The sequence below is a fragment of the Alosa pseudoharengus genome, unplaced genomic scaffold (genome assembly GCF_046254945.1).
Source record: "Alosa pseudoharengus isolate Yale_2024_CS ecotype anadromous, Long Island Sound unplaced genomic scaffold, YU_APseudo_1.1 YU_APseudo_1.1_scf_11, whole genome shotgun sequence".
Lineage (NCBI taxonomy): Eukaryota > Metazoa > Chordata > Actinopteri > Clupeiformes > Clupeidae > Alosa > Alosa pseudoharengus.
The window spans coordinates 15,912,376-15,924,875 of record NW_027468576.1 but is presented as its reverse complement, the minus strand read 5'-3'; the positions used below and the strand labels follow the sequence as shown (position 1 = coordinate 15,924,875).

The window sequence follows — 12,500 nt, the reverse complement described above, 5'->3', positions numbered from 1 at the left end:
AAGCAAACTGCAATGTGTATGTAAATTTGTGCAACTTGGCGTGTATGTGTGTGTGTGTGTGTGTGTGTGTGTGTGTGTGTGTGTGTGTGTGTGTGTGTGTGTGTGTGTGTGTGTGTGTGTGTGTGTACTTGCTTGTGTGTGTGTGTGAGAGTGTGTACTTGTGTGTGTATTTTGTGTTGAAACATACTCCATTGCTTGAAAACAAATCACAAATATGACAGATGATTGGATTTGCAAATCAAGCACACAAAACACAAGCAAACACAAACTTATGAGGCACAACCATTCTCAGTACAGTGGCTTGTGTCTTTCTACACTGCAGTATCACAATGCCATATTCTCAGCAGCCTAATCCTCTTTGGAACGGGCTGGATCACACTGTTAAAGACTCCATGCCCACATCAACCCGTCTCCACGGGCAGGGTTATATTATGGGATGGAGTTTCCCTGCGTGGGGCACCACTGTGGGCAGAACCGCACAGGGCAACTGAGGCTTTGATACCAGGGCATTGTCGACCATCACACGCACCAGAAATAAAACATCAGACACAGAAGATGAGGCGGAGGACAAGTGGGCAGTGGAGAGAGAGATGCAGGAACAGAGTGGAAAAAAGAAAGAGACAGAGGAGAAAAGAGACCTTCCTCAGCTGTCTATCAAATGTATTAGATAGTTAAGATCTCGTATAACTCATCTTGAGGTAGAATGGACATCCCCAGCTTGGGAGATAAGGCTAAAACCTAAATCCCAGCTTAGAGGGTTGGGACCAAGGTTTGGCTGAACTACCTGACTGTTGTTTGAGGGAGAAGGCAGGCATATTTACTACCACTGTGGGTGGTAGTAAAATTGGGCACTGAATTGGACACTGAATTGGCTTTTTTTACTGTGCAAACTGACTGCCGTCTAAGGTAGACGTTGGTATGGTGGAGAGGGTGTTGAGGAGCACGCTCATGTAGCTCTGACTGAATACACAGAGCAGCTGTAACACCTGAGGAGATGGAGCCACACTGGAGGGCCAACACACCAGCCGTTTGGGAAGAGATAGTGAGGTTACACTCGCTGCAGTTGCACTCAACCGGTGCTAACAAATCTATTCATCAACAACGTGAGGCATGGCATTACATCCATGGATATCCATAAACTGATATCCTTGGTGTAAAACCATACATCTCTTTAACAATAGTATCGATACATTATCCAACGATAATGTGGGTATCGTATTCAGTAATCGGCATAACATCCTCATGCATTGGAACTCTTACTATCTCTTCAGGATGTGGCTGGAACTTGACCGCTTACCCATATGGATAGCATACATATACATAACATATACATTCCACGGCTAATTATAGACTCCCCATTAATTCTGCAAGTGCTGCCGAGGCATTAACACCATGCATGCCTAGGGGGGCCTATATGCTATGCATGCTCATCGAGATACATCAGCCTTCCATCCATATGGGTAGCATGGAGTCACAGAGCACCAATCACCACACAAGCACAACACATGCAGCCACACCAGGCACAGAAGGACCTCCAGCAAACCTCTCAATGACCCAGACTGGGACTCACAGTTAAACCCATCGTCAGTCCACACAGACACACATAGACACACATGTATTAAGCATGGGATTTAGAGCACTGAAAACACAGAGCATCAATTCAGAGGAATCAAAAAGCCAAGGAGGGTAGTTCAGATTCCCACTAGTTAAGGATCAAGGGTGGGTGAAAAAATCATTGGCTAAAATTCTGGGAAATTAGTTAATCATTGCTAGATGCTGATCCAGGACCAGTGCGTTTACGGTCCTGAATCTCATCTGAAGCATACTGATCTGATGTAGATTGATTACAGATCTACACAAACAGCAGACAGTCACTGAAAGCCCATGGAAGCCACAAGAGAGTGATTATCTCATCTGACTTGCGCACCAGATCTGGCCCTAATCTGGGCCGAAACAGGGACATATCCGTCTCACGGCGGAGGTAGGGGGAGACAGACAGCAGACCTGCGTGATGCGACAGACTGAGAGGTTTGCCCGAGGGGAAGCACAAACACAGAGTCACACACAGCTACACTCACTGGGTGCCGCTTTGGAACATCATAGACCCCCTCCTTTTGCTGGCTGGTAGGAACCTGGGGTCAGGCAATTAACCCAACCAAACACACACACACACACACACACACAAAGGGGGAAACAAACAAGTTACTTCCGGATAACATGTTGAAACAGCAGGAAGTCTGGAAATCAATCAATCAATCAATGTTTTAAGTGCACCTGTTGTAAGAGTCAATGTCGTTTTAATTAATTTATTTTCTGTTGCATGTTTTTTTTATAAAATCACAATTGTCTGAGGATGTGAACTGATTTGTGAATGTTAGCGGAAACATCTTAGCAGTGTTTTTGTGTGCGCTTGTGCGTGCGTTTTGAGTTTTATTGGTTGATTATCTCTAAAGTCTAAAGCACGGAACGGTGCATGCCGATCTTGCTCAGTATTTCTGTGCTGGCACATGTACTGTATTTGTTCAGCAGTGAAAAGGGCTTAGTTTCAGCTGCCTCTTCATGCCGTCCAACTGAAGAGGCGCGAACACCCATGAGACTTGCATCAGATGGACAGCTCTAATCCACACCCTTTCTTCTCACTCTTTATTTATTTCGCTGACACACACACACTGACACACACACACACACACACACACTTGGGTCTGCGTGTGTGTATGTGTGTGCAAGTGTGTGCATGTGTGTGTGCGAGTGTGTGTGTGTGTGTGTGTGTGTGTGTGTGTGTGTGTGTGTGTGTGTGTGTGCTTCGCCCCTCTCTAATTCTCCATCCTTCTTAATTCTCTTCTCCTCCTCTGGCTGGCTGATTGCTATTCAGCGTGTTTTGTACACACTTCCATTTGAACGTGTCTCTTCCATCTATTTTACTTCAACATCAAACGGCTCGGCTGGTGATTAATAACCCGGCCGCTTTCATCTTCCGCAGGAGGAGGAGGAGGAGGAGGAGGAGGAGAGGAGAGCAGGGAGGAGCAAGACCGCTGCTTACTCGATCGCGCCGAATCAATCAGGCGCCCACGGCATGGAAGGTCAGCCACTGCCCCTCCGTGGGACGACCGGGGTCTAGGCGGCCAAAATCAGTCTCCGCTTGGAGGGCTGGATAGCCTCAGGGCAATGTGTATGAAAGCAGGCAGGACTCTTATTCAGGGTCAGATAGCTTGCCTTAAAGGGGCTCGTACAAATGACTACAGGGTTGACTTGAGTGCATATGCAATTTTCATGGTTCGTCCAGCAATTGAGGTGGATTGAATTTATGCACCGTTGCATGGGCGAGGTCAAATAGTCTTTTACACAACAGAATGTGTATGTGCATAAAATGTTAATTTGAACCCATTACAATCTGTGCAAATTGCTGTTATGCAAGGGGTCAGTGAGAGAGACTCATTTTTAAACACTTTAATTCTAAGTGAAGGGTGAAAAAAGTGGACAATAATATAAACCACTCAGACTGGGGTGACCAATTTAATTCGCTCAAAGAGCCTTCTGAATAGCTACCGCTTACTTCACTGAAGTCACTGTAGAGTAGGCCTAGAGAAACCCATCTGTTGCATAACTGCAGCAAGCCACAGGTAGTGGGCAGCACAGTGGCACCTGACAAAAACAAGAAAAAAAAAAAAAAAAAACAAGAAACTGCCACCTGTTGCCATGGTCACGGGATTCGGAGCACGAGAGCGTTCCCCTGGAGCGAGTCTCTGAGAGAGCCGTCAATGTAAATCACCGTCTGCTGCTGCTGCCGAGTAGCGTGCCGCGCGCCGCATAATTTGCAGGTGTACTACTGGCAGCAGAACAACGAGCCTGTCTGTAGCGGTAACATTCAGAGACAACAGTCTCCGAAGACTCCGACGAGGCATCAGTCAGACGAACAATACCGATGCCGCTCATTATACGCCAACCTGCGCTTATATGGAGATATATATTCATCAGGGCTCGCAAAAACAAAGGATTTGACAGGGGTGGCTTTGTTGGGGGGTGTGAAGTTTTTCTTCTTCATTGCTACTTATGTTGTCAAACAGGTGATGTGTTTCAACAAGGCGCATTCTCTTCTTTCATAATAATAACGAGTGCTCTGTGAGGAAGCATGGCAGCTCTAAGAATAACTGACAGAATAACCGAGTCGAAAGAAATTAGGGTGAAGACGTGTCTAAAAAACTGACATGGGTGTGCATCGTCGAGAGAATGTTAATTTATGTGATATGTGTTGATATGTACAGTAGGGCTTTTTTTGTTTTTAATTTGGTGTACCACCATAGTCTAACTGCAGAGTGTGTTACACTTCCGTTCATGAAGCTTTAGAAATGAGAACGAATGGGAGAAAAGGGCCTTGATAGTACCTGATAAATGCTCTCTTCTGATTGGTCACGGATGGGCTCGTGTCCCGCCTCAAACACAATGTACTACAACGTCGGCAGCACAGGAGAGGAAGAGCAGACAAAAAGAGAGGGATAAGGGAAACAGGAAGGAAGAAAAGGCAAAGAAAGGGAAAGAGAAATCTAAACAAGATAGAGAGCACAAAGATGATTGATCAGATGGAATCAACACCAAGCATTGCCCCTTGGAGGGAGGCAAACAGTTAGCTTCTGGGCTTTGGTGGGTTGAGGGGCCTCCAGGCTGATTGACGTTTCTGTGTGATTAGAAACCCAACTTGTCGGACCATGACTCAGCAGTTGTCGGAGAAACCATTCACACACACCCCTCAACACTCTAACCGCTCCAACAACAGTCCTCTGCTCACTCCCCCAACCCCCGACTCTCACGCACGCACGCACGCACGCACGCACGCACGCACGCACGCACGCACGCACGCACGCACGCACGCACGCAGGCACACACACACACACACACACACACACACACACACACACACACACACACACACACACACACACACACACACACACACAAACTCACACATTCTCAAACAAAACAGGGAATCAACAACACAAATAACAAACCAATATCCACTAAAGAAGATGTCGAGAAAGATCTAATGACCCTGACAAAAAGTGTGTTTTTTAACTATCTATCTTTTGGGTCATCAATTCTCTAAATCTAATTGGAACGTAAAGTACCACACAGTCAAGGCAGAATACCAATGTGAAGGCCATTTACTGGATGAAGGCCATTTAGCTGAGGCTCCAGCTATGGTTTAAAAACTGCTGTGTCACTGTTCTGGGATTTACAGAGTCTGTGGCTGTACCTGCAAGCAAGAGGGTGGAATCAGTGTCTCTGCATTAGGGAGAGCCAGGTTGCTATGCATAGTTGGGTCATACATATCACGTATGTTAAAATAATGTATGCTCTATCTCTGTCCATTACTCTAATGCGATGCATTGTTTTAGCTGGAGTTCAGCCTTGTAGGCTTTGAGAAGCCTGAGATTCTGGTGGCCACTTGGTAAATCCTCTCATGAATACAGTAGTCTTTGGCTCCCCAATGCAGCGATCAAATTAAGACACCATTATATCAACCAGCATGCATCATACAGCCAAATGGGGGGTAGGAGGAGGAGGAGGAGGGGGGGGGGGGTCTTATTGAATCTGGAGTGAAGGAATGCATAAGCCATTAGACAAAAGCTGCTGAGATGTGCTGTAGGTAAGGGCGTTACACACCCACACATCCATGTGTGGAGGGTATTAGTGCTGCCTGTATTCAGTTAGGGCAAGAGAGCTTTCTCATCCACAAGAACAATAGCTGGGCCTGGGGTCAAATACCATTCAGTTCAAATGGGATCTGGACCACACTAGACAATGTGTCTGAGAGAGAAATCAAAATCAAGCTGAATAAATGAACAAGCACAGAGATGTTTTTTTGAAAGTATCAACAATAACAAACAATAATAATTCCCCACATCTCAAAAAAGAAAAATATGGTGAAATGACGCAAGAACATGACATACAAATTTAAAGAGAAAGAACAAGAGAAATCAAAGATTGGAGACAGTTATTTGCATTTGAGAGATTAAAAGAGCCATTACTTAGAAGGGAATCCTCTGAACCTCACAAAGAAAAGCGGAGCAATTTGACAGGGCACATTTGAGAGAAAGTGATTAGCAATTTAGCACGCCATGTTACCTGATACACGGGATCCTCAACGTCCTCCTCCAGAATGGTCTTTTTTTGAAAGCGATTGCGTGGCAGAGGACAAGCGTTGATTTGTTTGGCAGAAGAGAACAGCGAAGAGGGATGGAAAAGAATAGAACAGGAAAGAGAAGAAGGAACATAAAGAAAAGAGTTACTGATTTAAGACACAAAGAACAAAAGCAGAGACAGGATCAGATACGTGAGTGACAGCTCTGAAAACTTCTCGATCTATAAAAGACATGGGCGCCATGTTATTCTCGAGCAGAGCAAGTCCACAAAGTCAGAGCGAACTGAAAAACACTATTCAATTTAGAAAAGGAGCTTATGGAGACTTGACGTTAGTCCTCAATTTCATGGCAGTTCACCCCAAGATGGAGTAGCGTCTCCAGTTCACCTTGACTTTGCTGAACATCAGCACGTGCTGCTCATTTTCTCTGGGATCTACGCTTAGTCTTTAGTCATCTGCGCAGCATGGATAAAATCAACAAGGACGGTCAGGGGAAAGGGAGATTATCAAGAAAGACAGCTCTAAAACAAGATATACTGAGAAAATGAGAGAGAGGAAGAAAAAGAGAGAGACAGAGAAGAGAGTGATAACCATAGGACAAGCTGCCAATGAAGGTCATTTGACTAGTCGAGCCCTAAACTGACCTAATCATATATCGGTGTCTGTGATATGTTGTCCCAGTCACACTTTATGCCAATAAAGCTACGTATTCTGATGAGTATGTGTCTCAGTGTGTTATGTACCAAGTCTTTGATACTATACATTAATTTACACATGATTGTGTGTGTGTGTGTGTGTGTGTGTGTGTATGTGTATGTGTGTGTGTGTGTGTGTGTGTGTGTGTGTGTGTGTGTGTGCGCACATGTGTGTGTGTATGTGTGTGTGTGTGTGTGTGTGTACACATGTGTGTGTGTGTGTGCACATGTGTGTGTGTGTGTGTGTGTGTGTGTGTGTGTGTGTGTGTGTGTGTGTGATTGTCTGCACATGTGTGTGTGTGTGTGTGAGTGTGTGTGTGGTGACAGGCTCACCTGGTAAACAGCCTGCTCACACTGTTTGTCCTTCTGCGCCTTCTTCTCCATCTCCTCTCGCTGCTTGATCTCAAAGATGAGCTGGAAGAGGTCACGCAGGTCAAGGATCACCGGCTCAGCCTGGACACACAGAATGACCCAGAAGAGTGACAGTCTGCTCAGTCCCACTCCAAAACAAACAGGAAAAACACAATGGTGTTTTTGACATGGACCAGTGTGTATTTGAGCCTCTGTATATTTTGTCTGTGTCTGTCTATGTTTATGTCTACGGATAAGACTGAGTCTGCACATTAGAGTGAAGGTTTACATTTAGTAGATGTTTTTATCCAGAGTGACATTTAGTATAGTAAAGAGAGAATATATGGCATAGCATGGTATAGTATGGTATAGTATAGTATAGATTTACATAGATATAGATGTGTGTTATTATGTGTGTTCCCTGAATATCAAATCCATGATGATGGATTTGTAAACACATTTCTCTACAAGCTGAGCCACAAGATCTAGGCTTCCATACATTGAATGGTCTTGTCAGTGCACTTGAATAATCACTGATAATATTAAAACCCCAGGGTGCAACAGCCTATGGACCTCTACACAATTGGATCATCTGCATGAAGCACAGACTATAGACCTTTACATGATCAGATCATCTCTTTAAAGCGGTGTGACAGCAAAAGGGTTGGACACATCAGAATGAGCCTTTGTGGGCTACCCTCAAAGCTGGGAGTTGGCATTAAAAATGTATCCGGAGCCCGGCGTTCGCCTAAATGTCACTAATACGCCATTAAGCCGCGCCGCTAATGCTAATGGGAGGAGAGCGCTGTGTCCTTCGCTCCGGGGAAACGAGGGGCTCGCTGATGAAGCCCTGGGCTCGTCCGCACATCAGAGGGAAACGGCTACACGAACGGACATGAAAGCAGGATGGAAGGAAAGAGAAAATAGGAGAAAACGGGGTGGAGACAGAGGGATAGAGAGATAGAAAGAGAGAGAATTAGAGAAAAAGGAAGAAAGATTAAAAAAAGCATGTGAGGCATTGAGGTTATAGAAGAAAAAAACATGTGAAAGAGAAAAGAAAGAAAGTGCAAGAGAAAAGAGAGAAAAAATAGAGAAAAAAAAGAGAGAGAAAGACAAAAAGAGAAAAAGCAAGGGAGAGGGGGAGCAGGAAAGAAAGAAAAAAAGGGAAGCGAGAGGCAACAAACGATTGCAGGGACCCCTCCATCCGTCTGTGTCACAGTGGGTTGGGTCAGCCGCAGTTCAGCGTTGGGGGGGTGGGGGTGGGGTGGAGGGCGTTGTGGAATGGATGGGGGTGAAAGTGCTGGGGAAGGATCCGTGTGCTTATCGATCGCCTATGGGGAATCGGTCGAGCCGCCGCAGCAGGGGAAGGCAGACACTACGTGGCAGGGGCAGCAGTGGAAACAAAAGCGCCCAGAGTCCAGATTCCCACCGCCGCGGAAAAAACGGACACGGCCATGATTCTACACATGATGACCACAAACACACCGTCGCACAGCGGTCACAGTCACAGGGCAGCAGCCGAGGCCGCGCGCGCGGGGGGGTGGGGGTGGGGGGGGGGGTGTTCAGTGAGACTGAGTACTGAGTACAGAGTGGCTAAAGATGGGGTTCTCCAGAAAGGCGACAAGCTACAGGGCTGCAGGAATGTTCCGCTTGAATCACAAGCTACAGGGCTGCAGGAATGTTCCGCTTGAATCACAGGAGGAGAAAACTTGAAATGTAAACACATTTGTCTCAAACACACACACACACACACACACACACACATAATGTTGCAACATTAACATAAGATGATGACATCAATGAATTCCCACAGATACTCACGGACTGAGCGGTTTTGATGGCCACAAATCGGTGGTGGCCCTCCTTGCCACAGACGTAGCCGAAGGCCCGATGGTCTGTGGTGTCCTTGGCGATGTACGAGATCTCATGGACCGCATGGTGGTGCTGAAGAATCTGAACGACAGAGAGAACCAGGTCTGAGATCATGAAGAGGCCAACAGTGTAGGCAAAAGAGGAAAAGAATGCGGACACAGGGAGAAGCCTTGGAGAACGTTCCAGGCTTACAGCATAGTATAACCGCGAGATACGCAAAGAAACTCATTGGACCCTGGCGGCCTTTTTGAGAGCTCACATTTAAAAAAAAAAGATTAATAATCACTTCATCAACCCCTTCAGAGTTACGCTGGAGGTTAAGTAGGTCGAGACACCTCTAGATCGAGTACTTCAAACACGAGGAAACTCTGGACCATGAAGGAGGCCTCTTGTGAAGAGGAAACCCATCCCAAGACCCCAGTGAAGAGCTCGGAGCTGATAAATAGGTCACCAACCCAGGATGAGACCAATTCTGGGAGGCAGTAGAAACAAAAGGGCTTCAGTGCTCATGACAACCCCCTGGGAAGTCAAGAGTGGCGAAATGAGAGAGAGAGAGAGAGAGAGAGAGAGAGAGAGAGAGAGAGAGAGAGAGAGAGAGAGAGAGAGAGAGAGAGAAAGAGGGAGGGGAAAAAAAACTGAGAGAGTTTCTAGAGAGAGTGACAATCAAGTCCTCTGCTATCCCCTCTCTCTGAGACTTCTCATCATCACGTCGCTGACACAATGAGCTCTTGACAAGCCAAGAACAATGAGCGGATAAGACGCCCGAGCACCAGGCATTGGCTCCCCACCCTCTCCAGTCGACAAGACTAAAAATGACATCCGCTGCTACTGACGATAAATCAGGATGTGATCAGGATATGGGTCTCTCTCTCTCTCCGCCCTCCCTTAAAAACGGTGTCATAAAATATGATTAAACGTTTATGACAGAATGATTCGATAACACTTTGGATGTGAGTCTTATGTGATGCTGAGCTGAGTGCTGGGGGCTGGTCAGGTGTTTCAATATACATTAGAACTCCATGAGGATGACACAAAAACTGCCAAAAACCATCATCCACAACATCCGTGTTTGAAATCAAGGGGTGCATTTCTCTCTTTCAAAGAGTGTGCGTTATGTCCAAGACGTATGCTCTAAACACATGTGAGGATAGGCGCCTTTTCCCCACAGTAAAAGATTTCTTCCACTATAAACTTTCCAAATTATCCTCAAGAGCTTTGCATTGTACCACACAAAAGAGATGCATCCATAGAACCTTTCAGGATCCCTGTACAATAGCAAGCAAAACCAGAGAGCTAATTCTGTGGTCCATGCTAATGCAGTGGACAATCACATTGTAATGCTTCCACACGCCTCTCTGAAGAGCATTATGCATTCATTTCTCTAATGCTACAAACGCATGTGAAAAGTGAGTAAATTGTTTTTCTTTGTGGGAAGCAATACAATGAAAAAAAAAAAAAACCTTAGGCTTTAATCTCAAAGTTCTTTTTAAGCTTCAGCATCAAGTCCTTCTTTGAAAAAAAAGGAAAAAAGAAGAAGCATCTCTTTCCCTTTTAGGCGGTATAAAATTGGAAGTGCTGGAAATCCTTGAAAGATTAATTACTTGTGTATCCATCTGACAGTAGCCTTCCTCTGACAATTTCACAGAATCTAATGTTTGCCTGGAGCTTACAAAATGGAGTCTGTGTTATCACAGCGGCCGACCAGTGCTCCATCATAATGACCTGTAATCTGGTCCTCTTTCAGACAGTCTTTCAAATTCTCTCTCTGTAACACATACACACACACACACACACACACACACACACACAGACACTCACACCCATATCTACCCCAACACCCACAAATACTCACCCCCAATGCAGTAGGAAAGAAAGAAACAATAAGGAACAGAAGTTCACATATAGGCTATAGCCTACCTCTAAAACTGCAATTCATGTCATTTTGAACACATCCCAGAATGCTTAACCTCCACTAGGTAATCTATATTACTGACTTATTTCTCCAGGGGGCTCCAAGATTTGTTTTCATAGTATAGTAACTAAATGTATGTGAATTTTGCCAATTCTGGCATTCTGGAATTGGACATGACTGGACATGAACAATGGCGTCCTCCTATCCACACGGAACGTCATTCCAACGACGGGGAGGGTATGCAAGTGAATCCTTTACAACGGGACCAAAGGTTTACTGTCTTTCATAAAGGCTAACCAGCTGCAACACAACCCACCGCTCATAAGCCTCTCAGGCCTCAAGTAGCTGTGTCAGGTCACATCAGCGGGGGATTCACCCTCATGAACAAGGAGAAATATGGAGCCATGCTGGTCACAGACCCACATTACTGCTGTATTCCTGTTTATGCCACCTGTGACACGTGAGGTGCTTTTTGTCCCACTAAATGAGGTTGTTACACTGTTAAAACTAATGACTGGAAATGTCCATGTGACAAATACAAAGACACTAACCAATCAATAGAAACAGACCTTCACGTTTGAAAATGTTGCTAAAATGCAGCATGAGAATACTGCTTCTGGGTCGGGCCTGCCGTCTATTCTCGGGGCACAAAAGATCGAAGACGAGAAATTAGGCAGGAACAAAACATCCCAAATTGGGCAACAGTCTCCCTAAAACCGAGCGCAGATGACAGCGAGCGTTAGCCAAATTCCCTTTGAGCCATTGTGTTGTGCATTGTGCGCTAGGCAGCAGGGAGAGGATTAGCCTGTGTTCTATCCGCACTTGCTGAAAAGAACCTTCCTGATTTAACCATCTTTTCAACCCCACCACTCATCTTCCCTCTCCTCTCCTCTCCTCTCCTCTCCTCTCTCTCGCCCTATCGGGGACTGGGGGGGATCTCTCTGGCGTACTCTCGGCTGTCTTCCGTTTCCTACCGCTATCCCAATCACCCACCAACATGGCCGACTTCCTCCATTGGTTGTTTGGTGTGAACACCACAGCCATACCTGATGGCTCCGACGGCGCCCATCTTCTGGAAGGCGACCGAGCGAGCGCTCTTTGTCACCGCGGCACGACGATCGATGCCATTATGTATCGGTGACCTTTTCACCCTGTTGTGATTCGGCGGGCCATCGAGCGTAATTACTGTGATTAACGGCTAGCCCGTATGACTCACATTAATGAGACCCTGTCTGGTGGTTGCAGATCCATAGGGGCAATTCAACTGATAACACCGAGTCCTCCACAGCCCTCTGCTGTGGTGCGACGGCGCCTTAAACAGTCGCAGTATGGCCATTGTGTGAGTGTGCATATCTGAAATAGAACTGTCATCTGCAGTAATATCCAGATCATAGGCAAGACTGGGGCTTTTCAGCCCTATTATCCTCAGAATGCTCAGCTTTCCCATGATGCCTCTGTGAGAGGATTATAGCCCAGCGCAAAGGGGGGGCTATGTATGTGTGTGTATGTGTGTGTGTGTGTGAGTGTGTGTGTG

At 45.9% G+C, this 12,500-nt stretch overlaps 1 protein-coding gene across 1 annotated transcript in view; it reads right to left on the bottom strand.

Moving 5' to 3' along the window:
- The window catches only part of dab1a (DAB adaptor protein 1a), an 88,400-nt gene that overhangs the window by 20,619 nt on the left and 55,281 nt on the right, over positions 1-12,500 (bottom strand). Inside the window, exons 4-8 of the mRNA XM_076276680.1 lie at positions 9,004-9,135; positions 7,165-7,284; positions 6,121-6,159; positions 4,383-4,445; positions 2,079-2,132 (exon numbers count right to left, since the gene is read on the bottom strand). Of these exons, the coding sequence (XP_076132795.1) occupies positions 2,079-2,132; positions 4,383-4,445; positions 6,121-6,159; positions 7,165-7,284; positions 9,004-9,135 (408 nt within the window). The remainder of the gene's footprint in view (positions 1-2,078; positions 2,133-4,382; positions 4,446-6,120; positions 6,160-7,164; positions 7,285-9,003; positions 9,136-12,500) is intronic.